At 46.6% G+C, this 18,304-nt stretch overlaps 1 protein-coding gene across 3 annotated transcripts in view; it reads right to left on the bottom strand.

The window, feature by feature from the left end:
* CCDC85C (coiled-coil domain containing 85C) overlaps positions 1 to 17,307 on the bottom strand; it is a 168,510-nt gene extending 151,203 nt beyond the window's left edge. For 2 of the 3 annotated variants that reach the window (XM_088673255.1, XM_035106276.3), the window contains exons 1-2: positions 16,506 to 17,307; positions 15,416 to 16,170 (exon numbers count right to left, since the gene is read on the bottom strand). In XM_088673255.1, the coding sequence (XP_088529381.1) occupies positions 15,416 to 16,121 (706 nt within the window). In that variant the 5' untranslated portion in view covers positions 16,122 to 16,170; positions 16,506 to 17,307. The remainder of the gene's footprint in view (positions 1 to 15,415; positions 16,171 to 16,505) is intronic. The other variant, XM_035106287.3, reaches the window with a different exon arrangement.
* Between the last annotated feature and the right edge of the window lie 997 nt (positions 17,308 to 18,304).

The raw sequence follows: 18,304 nt of genomic DNA on the forward strand, positions 1-18,304 counted from the left end.
GTCTCTGCCTGCCCCACTGGGAGACACTGGAGGTTGTATCTGGGACCTTCTGCATGCAAAGCAGATGCTCTGCCACTGATCTAAGGCTGTCACACAGGTTTTCAAGGGCATTCTTGGCAGCAGCCCCTCAAGGCTTGAACTCCCCCTTTCCTGGAGATTGGCTGACACTTGTACTTTGTGCAGAACTCAGTTTTTGTATTTGAACTGGCGGCCTAGAATAGCATTAGCTTTTTTTTTGCCGCTGCATCACACTGTTGACTCATGTTAAGCTTGCAATCTAATAAAACCTCTAGATCAGCCATCCCCAAATTTTGGCCCTCCAGATGTTTTGGACTACAATTCCCATCATCCCTGACCACTGGTCCTGTTAGCTAGGGATCATGGGAGTTGTAGGCCAAAACATCTGGAGGGCCGCAGTTTGGGGATGCCTGCTCTAGATCCTTTTCACCTGTACTGCTAGTAAGCCAGGCATCCCCCGTCCTATATTTGTGCATCTGGTTCTTCCTGCCTAATTGCAGAACCTTACATTTGTCCCTATTGAAATTCATTTTGCTAGCTGCTCAGAGTGGCTGGGGCAACCCCGTCAGATGGGCAGGGTATAAATAATAAAATTATTATTAATAATAATAATATTAATATGGAATAATAGGGCATCCCTATTGGTCCCATCACCTCCTGGCAAATAGAAGGGGAAGAAATGGAGGCAGTGAGAGATTTTACTTTCTTGGGCTCCTTGATCACTGCAGATGGTGACAGCAGTCCCGAAATTAAAAGACGCCTGCTTCTTGGGAGAAAAGCAATGACAAACCTAGACAACATCTTAAAAAGCAGAGACATCACCTTGCCGACAAAGGTCCGTATAGTTAAAGCTATGGTTTTCCCAGTAGTGATGTACGGAAGTGAGAGCTGGACCATAAAGAAGGCTGATCGCCGAAGAATTGATGCTTTTGAATTATGGTGCTGGAGGAGACTCTTGAGAGTCCCATGGACTGCTAGAAGATCAAATCTATCAATTCTTAAGGAAATCAGCCCTGAGTGCTCCCTGGAAGGACAGATCGTGAAGCTGAGGCTCCAATACTTTGGCCACCTCAGGAGAAGAGAAGAATCATTGGAAAAGACCCTGGTGTTGGGAAAGATTGAGGGCACTAGGAGAAGGGGACAACAGAGGACAAGATGGTTGGACAGTGTTCTCGAAGCTACGAACATGAGTTTGACCAAACTGCGGGAGGCAGTGCAAGACAGGAGTGCCTGGCGTGCTCTGGTCCATGGGGTCACGAAGAGTCGGACACGACTAAACGACTAAACAACAACAACAACATTTTCATTGGAGAAATGTTGGAAGGTATGTACACACACACACACACACACACAGAGAGAGAGAGAGAGAGAGAGAGAGAGAGAGAGAGAGAGAGAGAGAGAGAGAGAGAGAGAGAGAGAATCTTTGGAATTGGGAGAATTTAAAACAAACAAGTAATGCACGTTTCTCTGCTCTTTATTTATCTTTTCGAAACATTTTTTTTACATCCAGGATGGCCTTTGCCAGTTGCTCGGAAATCCCAATGAGCTAGCCCTGTTTCCTGCCTCTGCCCCCTGTTGCTCTTTCTGGCCTCATTAATTTATCCCAGCAAACATGCACATTTGATTGTCAATACCTTAATGAAAACAGAAGGTTCTCTGGCCTACAGGGCTGGCAGGGAGGCAAGGAAGAGGGAAGTATATATCGTGCCTTAATGGCCATACGCATGGATCAGTTCCAACCCACCCACCCTGCCCGCCCCGGGCAACAGCCACTTCCTTTCAAATGTTTCCATACCTCTGCTTTACTGCAATACATTGTGCCCCCTAAGTGAGCATTTACAAGTGGGGATCAATAGTACTAGTAGCGATCTTTCCACCCTCCTAACCCCCGAGACAGCAATCCTTCTTTGGAAAACCACATAACCATGATGGGCTATTACTGCAGACACATCAGTCAGCAACGTAATTGGCCAAAAAGATAAATATCTCAGCTGGTTTCCTTCCGTACTCCTGTGCTTTACTCACTAAGGGGGTAAAGAATCTGTACCCTGCTTGACTCAAGCCAGCCCAGGAAAAGAGCTAGACAAGGTCACTCATAATATGGACAGATTCAGGTGGAAAGGCGAGGGGACAAACTGAGGAAAGGTGGTGGTTTCTTGGCAAAGTGCCTTGTCTTGAATACTCCAATAATACATAGATCATAGAACTGCAGAGTTGGAAGGGCCCACAAGGGTCATCCAGTCGAGCCCGCTGCAATGCAGGAAGCATTTGCCCAATGTGGAGCTCAAACCGAAGACCCCAAGTCTAAGAGTCTCATGCTTTACTGATTTAGCTATTCAAGCAGCAATGGACATATTTCTGGGAACCACATGGGGTCTCAAACCAGAACAATCTGAGCCACCTCATGGATAGCAAGTCTATCTATATATATATATGACAAAGCTGAGCATGATGTAGCAGTCGAAATAAATAAATAAAAATTGTCCAGTAGCACCTTGGAGACCAACTAAGTTTGTTCTGGGTCTTCTTCTTCTTCTCTTTGGCGATCACTCGTAGCCGAGTAAGATTGTCTTCCATAAACACAATTTTAACAATGAGCGTACAGCCAGAACAAACTTAAGTTGGTCTCTAAGGTGCTACTGGACAATTTTAAAAATTATTTATTTCGACTGCATCAGACCAACACGGCTACCTACCTGAATCTAGAATGATGTAACAGGCGAGTCACGTCAATGGCACACCAACATTCCAAGGATATGAGGCTCACATAATTAGGGACCAGCTGAGGATCTGGAGAATTTCCTAACGTTTGAAGCTGCCTCATATTAAGTCAGACCACTGGTGCAGTTGCAAGGGGTGGGACTAAATGTCCCTTGTGGTCCCTTCTAACTCTACAATTCTATGATTCTATTAGCCCAACTAGATCAATAATGCCTATACTTACTGGCAGCAGCTCTGTGGGGTTTCAGGCAGGGTTCTCTCCCAGCCATACCCGAGATGCCACCGCCTGAACCTAGGACCTTCTGCATGGAAATAATAATAATTTTATTATTCATGCCCCCCATTTGGTGGGGTTGCTCTACCACTGAGCTGTGGCTTTTTCCCTAAAAGTTATCAGATGGATAGATGGATAGACAGACAGACAGACAGACAGATTTATTGTTTCAGTGAATTAGTTTAATTAACAAAATGTATACAGCACTTGCCTGCAATAAAACATCTAAGCAGTTTGCTAGCAACATTAAAATTATCAGCAAACACCCTCAAAAATAATTAAAATTAGCAGTAAAAAACACACACACAAACGTCTACGTGTCTGGACAGGCCTTAGGTTTTAACTGTTTTTTTACATATGTAATGCTTTTTAATTGCTTTTATATGTGTAATTGTTCTGTATAAAGGTTTTGCTGTATTGTGAAATCACTTTCAGGTGCTTCGTAGGGAATACACTGAACAATTTTATTTTTAAAAAAATCAAGGGCCGGATTAGCAGAGGCCCACATTCGTTCTAGGACGCACACAAAACAGCAATGCAAAAACGTATTTATATGAAATATAAAGCACACAGAAACTTCATTGCTTCATTTCCTCACGAAATTTACTGCCACGCCATGATTAAAATTTGGTGGGGCCAGAAGGGTTTGGGACAAGCCTGCAGTCTGCAACCCAGCCATCGTTATTTTAATATGTCACAAAGAAGTGGGGAGATTATAGCTCTTCACATCCTGCCTCTTGCCACACTTCAGAGAAATTCCAGGAGATGGCAACACCTGAGCCACTTACCTGCCACACCTAGCCAGCCACATGAATGGCCACCGCAGCCATCTAAGATGCCAGCCCCATAGGGTGTAGCATTTGGACACCTCAAACTTCAATGGAAGTAGGAAGGGGAAAGAAATTGGCCCAAATTGCCAGTATGGAACCACACCCATGTTTTGTCGTCCTCCAGATCAAACTACGGAACTTGGAAAGAGCAGGTGACCAGGTGTAACAGGAAGAGAGGGCTCCAACACATTTAAACCACTGCGCGGATCGGAGATTTCAGCAAAAGGCAGCTTTTGATTCCCTTGTTTAGAGCAGGCTGTAACCTGCCAGAGTTTCCTTTTCTCTGGTACCCTCTGCATCTGAAGCGTTATCAAGCATTATCAAAGCATTATCAGACCAACTGTAGTTTCTTAAGGGCACTGAGCAGAATTGTTGGGTTCCCCTCACCGAGCTGCAGTTCTCAGAGTGGTTTAACTATTTGGTCCTTTTCCCAGGGAACTTTGGGAAATGAAACTCCGTGGGTGGGTGGGAAACAGGGGTCTCCTAACAACCCTCGGTGCCCTTAACACACTACTGTTCCCAGGACCCTTTGGGGGGGGGAGCAATGACTGTTTAAAGTGGTATATATACGACTTCTTCAAATGTATAGTGCAAATATAGGAGACCTGCCCTCCACAATCGGTCACCTTATTGACTGGAAGTAACAGGAGGGTGGGTTCAGTCACAACTCACTTCAATCAGGCCAGTTTGTCTTCCTAAGCAGAGCCCTTTTCCCATCACAATGTCTGGCAAAACACGCCATGCACCCGTTTCCCCCCTGCCTCGGGCAGGCTGTACATCAGATAAACGAAATCACAGGCTGCAATCGCACATGAAAATCTGTCTGGAACATCTGGGGGTGAGGGTTTCTGGCACTGTGCTGCGAGCTGGCCTAGATCGCTGGTGTCCAAGTGACCTGCAACTGGGTCATGGGTTGATCAGATGAGAATCACAGTGTTCCCACTGCTGTAGTTTTCTTAAAAAGAAATAAAAAAGTGGGTCGGGGGTGGTGGTGGTGGTGGTGGTAGAAGATCCACACACAGGAAAGCACTTCAATGGGTCCCATGTTTGAGGTTGGGCTTAAATGGTCTGAAGAGGCCCAATGTTATCACTATTACCTGTGAAGGTAAGCAGGTTCTGAGCTGCTTCCAGATCCCGGAAGGGAAAGTCCTTAGAAACACAGCAGTAAACACAAGTTATTACCTCATAAAACAAATAAAAAAGGTTGGCATTTGGATCCTATTCAGCCTTACCGCTCTGTGTTTTGGGATCTAAAAGGGCAAAAAGCATTGCCCTCCGTGGGATCAATGTCAAATTTCAAAAGGCCTCGTCTGATCAAAATCTAAGGAAGGTTCCAACCATAAGAACCAGGAGTCATGGAAACACATCCGGGAAAGAAAGAGCGTTGGGGAGAGAGTCATTTAGGGGCCAAGCTAATGTTTAAGCTTGCTTTTGAGCAGAATATTCACGTACAATCAATATGCATTCCTACATTGCAGCGTATTCTCGGTTTGTTTCTTACCAAATCCTTTAGCAAAGTTTCATGACTTGAATGCGATATTTGTTTTTCCCCCCTAAAAGAGCTTTTACTGTGTTAATGTTTTGTGCAGGGTTGTGTTTTTTTTTAAAGACTCTGGCTGAAACGTTTGGGTGAATTTCTAGTGGGCACCTCCATCATTTTTAAAACAGAGAACTGCAGCCAAACTCTAAACTACCTCTCCCCACAAAGGAGATGGTACACACAGACACACACCACTTCTAAACTGTTTTAAAAACCTCTACCATAGGACAAACCTTGGCTACAGGTCATCACGGTTATGGAAGAGAACGTTTACACATGGTTTCAGGTTTGGACAACATGCCAAGCCAAAGCTTGGTTTATTGGCTATGCCACACACCTAGGGAGAAGCAAACAGGTGCAGTTGCCTCCTCAGGAGCCTGTGCATTCATGATATGCCATAGTTTGGCTGAGCATGATGTGCCAACAGTGATTCGAAATGGGGATATCCTGGTTCAGAGCTCACAAGCTTAGCTACGATGCTAAGTGTAGCAATAAAGAAGAAAATGGTTAATAAAACACCTCACACACTAGGAGCTGTGCAATGAAAAGGAGTGGAACCTTTCGTATTTATATTTCTCATGTCCTTGGGGAAAGGAGGGAGCGGATGCCAGTTGCTTCTTCTTCAAGAACCCTCAGGATTGTTTGAGGAGATGCCTCACAGATTTTGACCTTGAACGCTGCTATCGGGTTCTTTCTCAAAACATGTTTACACTCTCAAAACACGTCTACTCTTTTTCTAAGAGGATGTCAACCTGCAGCCTGGGCACTTTCTTCTTTTCTAAGCACAGCAGAAAAGAGAAGTAGAGAAAAGAGGGGGTTGGAAAGGTCTAACCCCAAGGCACCTGTAGTGCTGAGCTGCAAAATGAACAAGGAAGCTGCCATATACAGGAGGCAGACCATTAGCTCACCTGGTTCAGCATTATCTATATATGTACTAGAAGTGGCTCTGTGGGGTCCCAGGCAGGGACCATTCACAGCCCCTATTTGGAGACGAACAGGTAATTGAATCTTCTGCATGCAAGGCCCTTGAGCACCACTTCCTAACAAAAGAATAAACACTTGCTTTCTCCAATGCCTACTGGACCACCCTTTCAATACACATTGAGGTGGCGGCATGTGAAAACATAAAAGTAAAACTGGGCCCGCCCGCCCCTGATATGTAACAGTTGGCCTTGACACCAGACTTCTGGGTGGGGTCAAAATTGTAGAGGGTTTTTTTGGGGGGGGGGTAGTTCCAAACTCAGAGTTTACTCTCCCACCAGCAATGGTATGACAGTCCTAATGGACCGCTTTTGCTACAGCAGACTTTTCCAACTTCAGTAAAAACAGTCCGGATAAGAGTCTACATTTACATATGTATGTGAAAGCTTTTGCAAAAGGCACTTAGGATCGACTACACAGAATACTGATGCTTATCTGAGCCATTGAAGTTCTTAACATACACCCTCAGAGAAAGATCAGGTTTACAAGGAAACCCAGGAATGATGCTGAAGAAACAATATGAAGATAGGTGTCCCAACTCTCAGTGAATGAAACCCATACCCAGGACTTATCACCAAGTTGAACACCAACACCAACCACCTTTGTGGGGTCTGAAGCTGGATGTTTGGAAAACAGAGGCCTCCGTATGGGGGTGGGGGGTGGGGGGTGGGGAGAAAATGTTGGCTTGCAGCCAGGGAGTTCCTTCCCACACAGGCAGCCAAGAAGTGGGAGGAACTGTGCTCACACACATGAGCAGATTATAACAAAGCTCAGGGAATCTATTGTTCGCAGGGCAAGTTATTCCAATAGCATACCCAAATGGAGAGCCGATTCACAAAACACTTTTCAGCGAGGCGAGCTTGATTTGCATTCCAGCCAGCTAGTAAAGTGTCTGTACTACTGCTTCGCCATGCAGCAAAATGCAGGTTTTGCCATTCGCAACATTTCACCAAAGCTTGGGGCCAATTGCAGCATCTTGTTTTACGTCCCACAGGGTGCAAAAGCAGGCTTCAGACGCAAGTCCCTTTATACAAACACACAGGACTGAACAAGGCCACAACAGCTCCACCCTCTTCATTTTTGCTGGCAAGCAAAATTTCTATTTGGTACAGAGTATACAGGCATAATTATGCACCCTTATACATCCTGGTTAATTCCAAAAGAATGTTCCACACATACTTGAGAAGGCAGAATTTATAGAGCAGTCTGATAATGATGAAGATGAAGATGATGATGATGATGATGATATCATCATCATCATTATTTGCACCCTGCCCATCTGATTGGGTTGCCCCAGATAGTCTGGGCAGCTTCCAACAAATGTAAAAGCATAATAAAACACCAAACATTAAACACGTCCCTATTCAGGACTGCTTTCAGATGTCTTCGAAAGATTGTACAGTCGTACCTTGGATCCTGAATGCCCTGGAACTCGGACGATTTGGTTCCCGAATGCCGCAAACCCGGAAGTGATTGTTCCAGTTTGCAAACGTTCTTTTGGAACCCGAACGTCTGACGGGGCTTCCGCAGCTTCTCATTGGCTGCTTCTCATTGGTTTTCAAACATTTTGGAAATCGAACGAACTTCCGGAACGGATTCTATTCTACTTCCAAGGTACTACAGTGGTACCACAGGTTAAGAACTTAATTGGTTCCGGAGGTCCGTTCTTAACCTGAAGCATTCTTAACCTGAAGCGCACTTTCTCATTGAAAGTAATGGAAAAGTGGATTGATCTGTTCCAGACAATGAAAAATACCCCCTAAAACAACAATTTAACCTGAATTTTATTGTCTAACAAGACCATCGATCCATAAAATGAAGGCAATAATCAATGTACTGTACTATAAAATAAATAAGACAGTATTGTAGATGAAAAAATTAACATCCCCCCCCTTACATGCACTGATGATAGTCATTGTGTGGGTGGGGTGTTTTTATCCATTTCTGCAGTCACACAATCAACCAGTAACTTAACTGGGCTCCACATGATTCCCAAAACAATGACAGAAGGCAGAGTCCTCCAGAGGTTCCCCCAAATGAAGGAGCAGAGCGGGGAGAAAGGCACAGAGCAGACTAACAGAAACAAATCCCAACATCCCTTACAGAATCACAAAATCTACCACTCCCCCCCCTCCCACAGGGTAGGTGAGTTTACCTGGCTAGATGCCACCCATTTTGCTACAGCTGGGGGTGGGGCAAGGGTTGGTAAAGGGCTTTTCGGCCCAGGCTAATTTTTGTTTTCTTAACAGCTTCACTGCTCTTGGTCTTCATTAGGTAAGCGTTCCTTACCTAACTTTGGGGCTGGGATGCGACCTGCTGGGCATCCTGAGGATGTCGGGGCCTGGCTCCGGGCATTCGCGGAGGCCTCCAAGAGCTCCCGCTGTTGGAGCCCAGTTGCGGAGCCTCCACAGGCCCCACAGATGTCTGGGTTTGGTTCCGGACAGCGGCGAGGCTTCCGAGAGCTCGGAACACTCACTTCCGGGTTTAAAACGTTCATAACCCAAAAAAACGTAACCCGAGGCGTTCGTAACCAGAGGCACCACTGTATATAGTTATTTATCTCCTTAACATCTGATGGGAGGGCATTCCACATGGCTGGCACCACTACCAAGAAGGCCCTCTGCCTGGTTCCCTGTACCCTCACTTCTTGCAATGAGGGAACCGCTGGAAGATGGAGGTGGAAACACTCCTTCAGCTATACAGGGTTGAAGTCATTTAGGGCTTTAAAGGTCAGCACTAAGACTCTGAATTCATTATAGTACTTAAATCCCACTATGGAATTATCTTATCCCCCAGTCAGTCCATAGATGCCTTCTACTCAGTATTGTCTACAATAATGGGCAGTGGCTCTCCAGGTAGGGATCCTTTTGGCCCAGCTAGAGGTGTTGGGGTTGAACTTTGAACTTTTCACATGCAAAACATGTGCCCAGCCACTGAGCTATGGATATTCCATGTTTCCTTCATGGCGGAAATTCAGGCAGTGTGCATATTCTTCCCAATATGTCTCCCATTTGGGCATTTACCAGAGTTAAAACTAAAGGTTAGTATAAGGTAAAGGTAAAGGGGCCCCTGACCATCAGGTCCAGTCGTGTCCAACTCTGGGGTTGCGCGCTCATCTCGCTCTATAGGCCGAGGGAGCCAGCATTTGTCCACAGACAGCTTCCGGGTCATGTGGCCAGCATGACAAAGCTGCTTCTGGCGAACCAGAGCAGCACACGGAAACGCTGTTTATCTTCCCGCCGGAGCGGTCCCTATTTATCTACTTGCACTTTGATGTGCTTTCGAACTGCTAGGTGGGCAGGAGCTGGGACTGAGCAACGGGAGCTCACCCCATTGCAGGGATTCGAACCGCCGACCTTCTGATCAGCAAGCCCTAGACTCTGTGGTTTAACCCACAGCGCCACCTGGGTCCACAAAAGGTTAGTATATAAATGAAATAAAAGAAATAAAACACTCCTCCACGTTACAGCCATAATATGGATGATTCAGCATAGGGCACCTTTCCTGCAGCAGCGACATCCCTACAAGAGATTCAACCTAAAAAGAGACCATCGCTTTCTGCGTTTTTTACCCCTCCCAAAAGCCACACATCATGTGTTTAGTGGAGGAAGTACCCAAAGAAAACTGCCTCAGCAGCAATCTGCTTTCCCGGTGCCAGACTTATTCGTCTCTCCCGTCTCTGTATTCCAGGGCAAAGGAATTCAAAGGAGCGAAACTGCCAAGTGATTTCTCAACCCCCAGAACCCTACAACATAAGGGAGGGTGGGGTGGGTGGCTTGATAGCCTAGAGGGGAAGCTTAGGCAAGTTACCACACATGTTCCTGTTGACGTCAGTGCTTCCCTGGAGCCCAACAGTGAAGTGCCAGTGCTCCCAACTTAGCAGAACAGGGGGAATTCAGAGGGCTGATGGATCCTTCCTTATGAAGATGAAACGGACACTCGGGCCTGTGCCTTGTGCCAGGGGACCCACCCACTGGGAGGTTAACGCCCCCTGCCTCTGAAGGAATAATATTTATTTTTACTTCATTCGCAAATCACTCCACCCGAGACAACCCAAAGCAACCAACATTTCAAAGTATCAAGGGTAAAAGAACACAATTTCAAGCCAGATTCCAACCAAGACGGGAATCTCTAGGAGAGATTTCCAATGTGTAGGTGCCACCACACTAAAGGACCTGTTCTTACACTTCCGGATGAAACTGGTATCTACAGGAGGTCCTCTCTCCTGCAGACCACAGTGGTCAGTTATGTAGAGGGGGAAGGCAATCGGAGCAAGGAGATATTCAGCCTGGCTTCATCTATCAGTCAGAGAAGGACCAGATGCAAGGAGCTGGCTTCTTTTCTCCCTGCCAGAAATAACACGCAGCTCCAGCTGCCATTTGCCCTGGCATTGCAGAGCCAGAGGGAAGCAAATTTGGGCCCCATCTATCAGCCAGGGGAGCTATGGATTGCTGGACCGCAGCTGTGTCCAGTTTTGGGGTCTCAATCCCCGCTATTAACACAGCCTATTCTTAAGTCACCTTAAAATTAAAAAAAATTAAAAAGAGAATCATTCAACTGAAAGGCAGGGTATAGATACTCAAAATAAGAACAAAACATAGATTATGAGGACTGAGGGTTGAACTAGATTGCAAGAAGAATTTTACAGGGACCACAGCAGCCTCCAAATTCAATAATCAAGTCTTGCTGAGCTTGTGCAAAACCTCTCTCTCTTTCTCTCTCCATCAGGGTGGAGGGCCCTGTGAATCCATTATTCAGGCACAGCCATACCGCACACACTTAAAACTGGTTCGATTGAAAGAGGCTTAGCACCGTTCATCCCAAGGTGGGACTGGAGAAACCTTTTTCCCGCTGTGGGCAATCTGTCAGAGGCGGCATGCCAGCCATGGGTGGGATCAGAACTAGAGCAGAGTCTGCAGTTTTTCTAAGACAGAACTCCTAAAGAACTGGAGAATGCTGGGAACTGTAGTTTGCTTTTTGAGCTCTTTCCCAGAACTACAACGCGGTTGATTGGCCGGTACATAAAACGCCAAAAATAAACAAACTACCATCTCCTTTGACAGGTTAGCAGAGGGTAGTTTTAAATACCTAGGAGCTAAAATGCCAGCTTGTAGAAATACTGCTATCAATTCCTATTGGCAGTGTGTAGACAGCCAAGTCTCCCAGGTTTTGTTAGCTGTTCTTGTAAGTAACAGCCCAAATGCCAGAGGCTGTTAAGGACAGTAGCATTGTGGGTAATTGTTGACTTCTGTAAGAGACCTGCCACAGCAGAGGGCCGTTCCTTTAGCGATGCATAATATAGTGTACAGTATTCTCCCATTTCCTGAACAGCAGGGATCAGGAACTGTTTTCCAGTACAGGGGTCATATCTCCCTCTCAGCAATCTTCTGGGGGCCGCATGCCAGTGGTGGGTTGAACCAGAGGCAAAAGGAGGCAGCGCAATCGTGCGATTTCTACCTCTGTACCAGCAGTCCTGCCTTTGCCCGCACACGCAGACCCACCTCTATCCTGGCATAATCTGAGCTCAAGGACACATTCCAGCCAGGCAAAAAAAAAACACTTACGGAATCATAGAATTGTAGAGTTAAAGGGGAATCCAAAGGTCATCTAGTCCAACCCCTTGCAATGCAAGCATCTCAACTGAAGCATTCATGTAAAAACCTCCTGTGAAGGAGAATCCACCACCAGAGTCCGAGGGAATCTGTTCAACTGTTGAACAGTTATTACTGCCAGAAAGTTCTTCCTGATGTTTAGCCGGAATCTCCTTTCTTGTAACTTGAAGTCATTGGTTCAGGGCCTACCCTCCTACTTGAGGAGGGTGCAAAACACAACGGGTGAGGGGTTTGGCTTAGGAGGGCCTGTGGCCTAGGGTGAGTCCCAAGGGCCAGACAGAGAGGCCATGTTTCCCTACTGAACAGGATTGTGATTATCCACCCCTTCCTCTCCATCCCTCTTTTTTTTTTTACCTCAGCTATTCCAGCCACCTTCTCTTATCACACCTCAGTTTCCTCACAACTCCATAGCATTATTATTAACAAAACTGTATTGCTTTTGAGAAGATGCCTTCTAAGCACACTTGCCTATCTAAGCACACTTGTTTGGAAGTCAAGCCCCAATGAAATCAATAGCCCATTTCACATACAACGCTAAGCCATGATTTAACATTGAAAGAAGGAACCCCAGGAAATCTGGGCTGGCACACTCCTCCATCCCTAGCATGGCTGTGAGAAGATTGGAAACTTCTACTTCTGTTTTAAATTAAGCACAGTTTAGTGTTATGTCCAGACCCTAAACCGTGGTTAATCCAATCTAAGGACAGGGAAACAAACCAGCTTTGTAAAACATGTTTTGAAGCTGTCTTGTTTCTACTAAACATAGCAAAGTCTAACCACAGCTTGTCAGGGTTTGGACGCTACAGCAAACTGCAGTTAGTCTAAAAAAGAACGGGAAGTTTCCAAATTCCTCCTTGGGGCAGCACTGGAGGAGCACTGCAAACACAAGGTCTTCTGTGGCTCATTCTCTTAATGATATCCCATAGGGCAGAGGTAACCAATGAGATGCCCTCCGGACACGGGTGGACTCTGGTGATATGGCACCCACAGCCATAGCTGTCAAGTTTTCCCTTTTCTCGCGAGGAAGCCTATTCTGCATCAGGGAATTTCCCTTGTAAAAAAAAGGGAGAACTTGACAGCTATGCCCACAGCGACGGCAAAATTAGGTGCCCCCTCCCAAAATTTATTATTTTCATGCTCTCATCCCTCTTGCCTTCTGTTCTGCAAATGCTCTCAAGTGCACTGGGTCATAGTTGCAGCAACTCAATCGCCCATCTGACCAAGGCCTAACTTTGAGTAGGTAGAAAGGTAAAGGAACCCCTGACCATTAGGTCCAGTCGTGACCGACTCTGGGGTTGTGGCGCTCATCTCGCGTTATTGGCCGAGGGAGCCGGCGTACAGCTTCCAGGTCATGTGGCCAGCATGACAAAGCCGCTTCTGGCGAACCAGAGCAGCACACAGAAACACCGTTTACCTTCCCGCTGTAATGGTACCTATTTATCTACTTGCACTTTGACGTGCTTTCAAACTGCTAGGTATAAATATAGGTGTTGCTGTTGTTGTTTTGCAGCCCCTCAGCTCAGCACCCTGTGCTACTCCAGATGTTGTTGGATCCTGTGCTACTCCAGATGTTGTTGGGTGTCACTCATCAGCCCCAACCAGCATGGCCAATGTTCAACACAAAAGCAATAGCACAAGCCTAACACAGCTGGCAAGACTTCCAAATATAAAAAGGTTAGGCATCAGTCTGCTAAGATTTGAAGGGGATTTGCACATGCATTAACTATAGTGCTCAGTGCCCAACGCCCTATATAACAAATTGAAAGGTTTGTTCAAGTGAGGACCCCAAAATCCACCACTCATCCTACAATACCCAATATATTACCCATGGCTTTTCCGTTTGTATAAAGTCCAGAAAGCTTGTGCCCAGACTGAGTGGCTGCCTCATCTCCATCAACTTCTCATTCCTTGGCTACTCAAAGTCTGAACACCTTCAGAGATAATAGGCTAAGTTTTATCTGAACCAAATTTGGCGGCTGCAGGCAAGGCGATAAGGAGGATAGTTTTTCACTTGGCAATCTGATCCATGTAACATTACAAAGGCACGTGTGCGCACACACATTTCGTCCTACTGTCAGCATGCTAACAAAGTTCCCGTACTCTGCTAAGCCCTTGAGACAGAATGAGCTCAACATGTAGGCAGATATATAAAATAAGTATGAGATCACATCAGCTTTTTATCAGGGTTTAGCAGAAGTGACTCAGAATATTTATATGGATCCAGTCACTGAAGAACAGCAAATTAAGCGCGCGCACACACACACACACACACACAAACTACACATATACTAACCAATATTTTTGGCACAGATATTGTTCAGTGAGAGAGAAAATTGCAAAGACCTAAGAATCAGCATTTTCATCATCACTTTACAGATGAGGACTTAAAACTGCCATCATCGCTATCCCTGCTATGCTTTCTGTGGTGCTCAAGCTATCAAACAGGTAACAGGAGAAAACAAAACATTAAAGGCTGAAGGGGAAAACCTTTTTTTTTACTAAACACTGTTTAATTTAGAAACTCCACACAATCCATTTATTCGGCCTTATAATGGAGCAGGAGGGAGAATCACAACTTCCACTTCAATGGCACAGCTAGCGAACATTTTGCATCCGTATCAGCAGCAAAACTGTTCTGCACTCAACCAGCCATAAAAGAAACTGGGTTTGTTTTTTTAAACAATCAGATCATCAATACCACTATTTGGGAAGCAGCATTTCAGCTACCATTGCCTGACCTGCACTCATCCAGATCTCATACGCATCCCTCTGACATCTTCTGTCCCAAAGCGCTTTTCTTACATGCTAATGAACTGAACCTGGCAAGAACCCTGGAGACAAGGGAGCTGTGTCTGTTTGTTTGTTTTGCTGCAGATGGTGAAGCCTAGACAATAGGAGGCCAGAGCCATCATTCCTGCCCAGGAGACTCTGTGGAGAAGCAAGAGCACATCATGGCCAAGCTTTCTGTTCGCACAGGAGCAAAGAAGCAGGAATTCCTAAATGACAGGCTGGTACCACGAACAGAACAGTTCATGCTGCTGTGTACTTGGGGGGGGAGTGTCACAAGAGACACAGGTAACACAATGACTGCACGTCTGTGCTAACTGAGCACAGACACCTGGTTCCATACTTATAACGATGAGCTATACTCTCCCAAAAAGCATGCGCTGAAAAATGTGTGTGTGGGGGGTCCTTAACCACCCAAATTGCTAGCATGGCTGGGCTGTTATTACGGGTTAACTTTAACCCGTAGGGTGACTTCTGTTAAGCGAGTTGTAAGTCAGGAGGACAAGTGTCAGGTTGCAAGACAGGATCAACAGGCCTCAGACAAAGCCAAAATCCCACATGTGGGTTCCCCCTTGGACTGATCTCTAAGCTTCTTGCTATTTCCAATGGAGACAGAGAGAGAGAGAAATAAGTGGATTTAAATAAAACTTACCATTCAGTCCATTAGGGATGCTCCGGTGGTGAAGCGGTGCCGAGAGGTCATCCATCGACCTCCGGATAGCTCCGGCCTTGTTCTCAACAGGCTTGTGATGGTGAAGATGGTGGTGATGGTCTGGGCTCCCTGCGCTGCCAGTGCTAGAGGTACTGCTCCCATCTCCAACATCCCTGGTTCCAGAGCCCCCGTTCAGGTTGGTGAGGCTGGCTTGGCTGTCTATCGAACTCCGAGAGCCCGCTCCGTTCCTCTCTTCGTCCAACATCAGGACAATCTCCTTCAGCTCCATGTTCTCCCTCATGAGGGAGTCCTGCTTGGCTTCCAGCTCCTTCAGCTTCTGCTGGTACATCCCCACCTCCTTCCACATCACGCCGGCCGTGTGCCTCCCGAACCTCTGCCATTCCCTGGACAGCTTTTTCCCCTTCTGCCGGTCGTCGTCCAGGAAGCAGCAGAGCTCCCTCAGTTCGTGGTTGTCGTCCTGGAGCTTTTGGTTCACTTCCTTCAGCCCCCTGATCTCGTGCAAGTGAATCTGGAGCCTCTGGTTCACGTCCTTGATCAAGTTGCCATGCTCCACCATCAAGTTCATCTTTTCGCTCTCCAGTTTCTTCAGCCTCTTCACCAGCTCTTCCTTGCTGCACCTCAACATGTCCTCTTCCGTCACTTTGCTCAGGTCTTCCTTGGACCCTTCCACAGAATTCTTTGCCATGTTTATATAGATAGCCACTTCTACTTTTTACTCCTTTAAGAAAACTGCCCTTCACAAAAAATAAATAAAATTATTTTTAATTTTTTTTAAAAAAAATCCTTCAGGTCAAAATGTTTTTTTATTTCAACATCTTGGAGGGTCTCTTTAAAAAAAACAACACAAACACACAAAAAACCCAGATCACTATAATTCTTCAGGGAGAGCACAACAAGGAAGAAGGAGCAAATCCAGTCATTTCTGTAAATCGCATTCTCCTGCCTACAACTCCCATGCCTTAAAATTCGACGCCAAAAAAATAAAAAAGCCACACAACCCAAATTTTAAAAAGGATCAGCTCCGAAAGCTCTGTAGCTATTTTCTCTCCAAGTGAAGCAATCAACTTACCAGAGGTTAATCAAAACCACAGCAAGCCGCGCAGGAGCGGGGGGGGGGAGGCGAGTTGCTGGCTCGTAGATCAACCTGCTTTAGGTTTTTGCCCGTTTCACTTGTTCCAACATCGCTGCCACCTCGATTCCCCGCTGCAAAATAAAACAAAAAAAAATCTTGCGCTAGGGGCACTAAGCGCGCAACCACGGCGAACCAGCCTCCTGCCCGTAGCAGCTTGGAGAGTTATAACAAAAAACGAAACAATAATGGTTAAAAATTAAGAAACAGATCCCTTCGCCTTCGTTTTCTTCCTTTTCAGTTCCGAGGCAGGATGATGTCAGTGTGCCCTTCTTCTGTCTCTCTCTTTTTTTGGGGGGGGGGGTTTCAAAACTGCATTTAAATTTCACGGCGAGAAGGTGATGGCGAGATGGGGTGGAGGGGAGAGCATTCCTTTAATGGAACAGACGAGCCAGGGGGAGAGGGAGAAAGAGAGCTTGAAACGACGAGGCGCCGCCTCCTCGAGGGGAGGAGAAAAGGAGGTGGGAGGCTCCGGGAGGAGGAAAACCTGGAATGCAGTTGGAGAAGCAAGAAATAGAAAAGCGAGTGCGACGGAGATCGAGAGAAAGAGAGATCTGCAACCGCGGAGACGCCCCTCTCTCCTTGCAGCGCTCTGCTCTCAGCAACCGCCGACCCCTGCACGGTTTTGCATGCGGGCAGATGACGGAGCCAAGCTCCTCCCGCTGCCTCGCGATGGCCCAATCCAGAGGACCGTGGCCAAAGGCGGCTTCTCCTCCCTGCCCCTAAGCCCGTTCAGGTTGCCTTCCCTTTCCGCCCTGGGGTCAGGTTACCGGGGAGAAGCGGCGCTGCTGGCGCGCCGCAGCCAATGAGGCGGCTGCAAGGGCGCAGTTCGAAAGAACCAGGTGCGCAAAAGGGAAAGGTAGAAGAGCGGCGCGGCGGCGCCTCTCTTAAAGGGGCCGCGCGCCCCCTCTCCCCACCCCTCACAGCAACCGGGAGCATCAGCAGACAAAAGGAGGCTCACTCCCCGCCTCGCCCCTTCTTCCTCTCTTATTCTTTTCTCTCCTCCCCATTCCCCCCCTTACTTCTAAAAGTCACCTCTAACCCGCGCCTTCGAACCCAGAGCAGTGAAAGGATCGCAGGCAACCGTGAAGCAACAGACCCAGAAAGGAGCACAACTTGGGAAATCCTCGATTTGTTGTGGCCGCAGCCTCATTTTATTTTCTCATTTCGTGTTTAGCGGCTCGGGAATTTCTTTGGTCTGTGCAAGCGAGGAAGATTGTGGGGAGGCGGCGGTCCGTTTTGAGGACGGCGAATGGAATGGTTAAGTTTGTTGGGTGGGCATATTTCTGGGTTCAGATCGGATGGGAGAAACAGCCGAGCAGGCAGACATTGGGAGCAGTGTGGGGCTAAGTAGCCGCGGACGACCATGGGGGGGTGTAACGCGAGGGAAAAGGGGCGCGCACCCACATCCCAGAGGATTTTAAAAAACACCCATCGCAGGGTGTCGGAAATGTGGCTCCTTTCGTGGACTTTCATTCAGCGTCAATCTCCCAAGCCAAGAAGCAAAACTAATAAAGGATTTTTTTTATTAAAAAAAAAAACCACCCATAAATGTGTTCTGGAGCTTTTCTCTGTTTTCTTTAGATTGAAATAAATTTCCTTACATATTTCCCTTTTTCTTCTAACCAGACCCAAGTAAAGGTTTAAATACAAAAGGAAGGTACTGTGATTCTGTTGGGGTTTCTTCCTTGTTTAAAATAAATAGGCTTGGCCTGGCTGACATCCCACCCTCTGAATTC

The sequence above is a fragment of the Zootoca vivipara genome, chromosome 1 (genome assembly GCF_965207765.1).
Source record: "Zootoca vivipara chromosome 1, rZooViv2.hap1.1, whole genome shotgun sequence".
In the NCBI taxonomy this organism is placed as follows: Eukaryota; Metazoa; Chordata; class Lepidosauria; order Squamata; family Lacertidae; genus Zootoca; species Zootoca vivipara.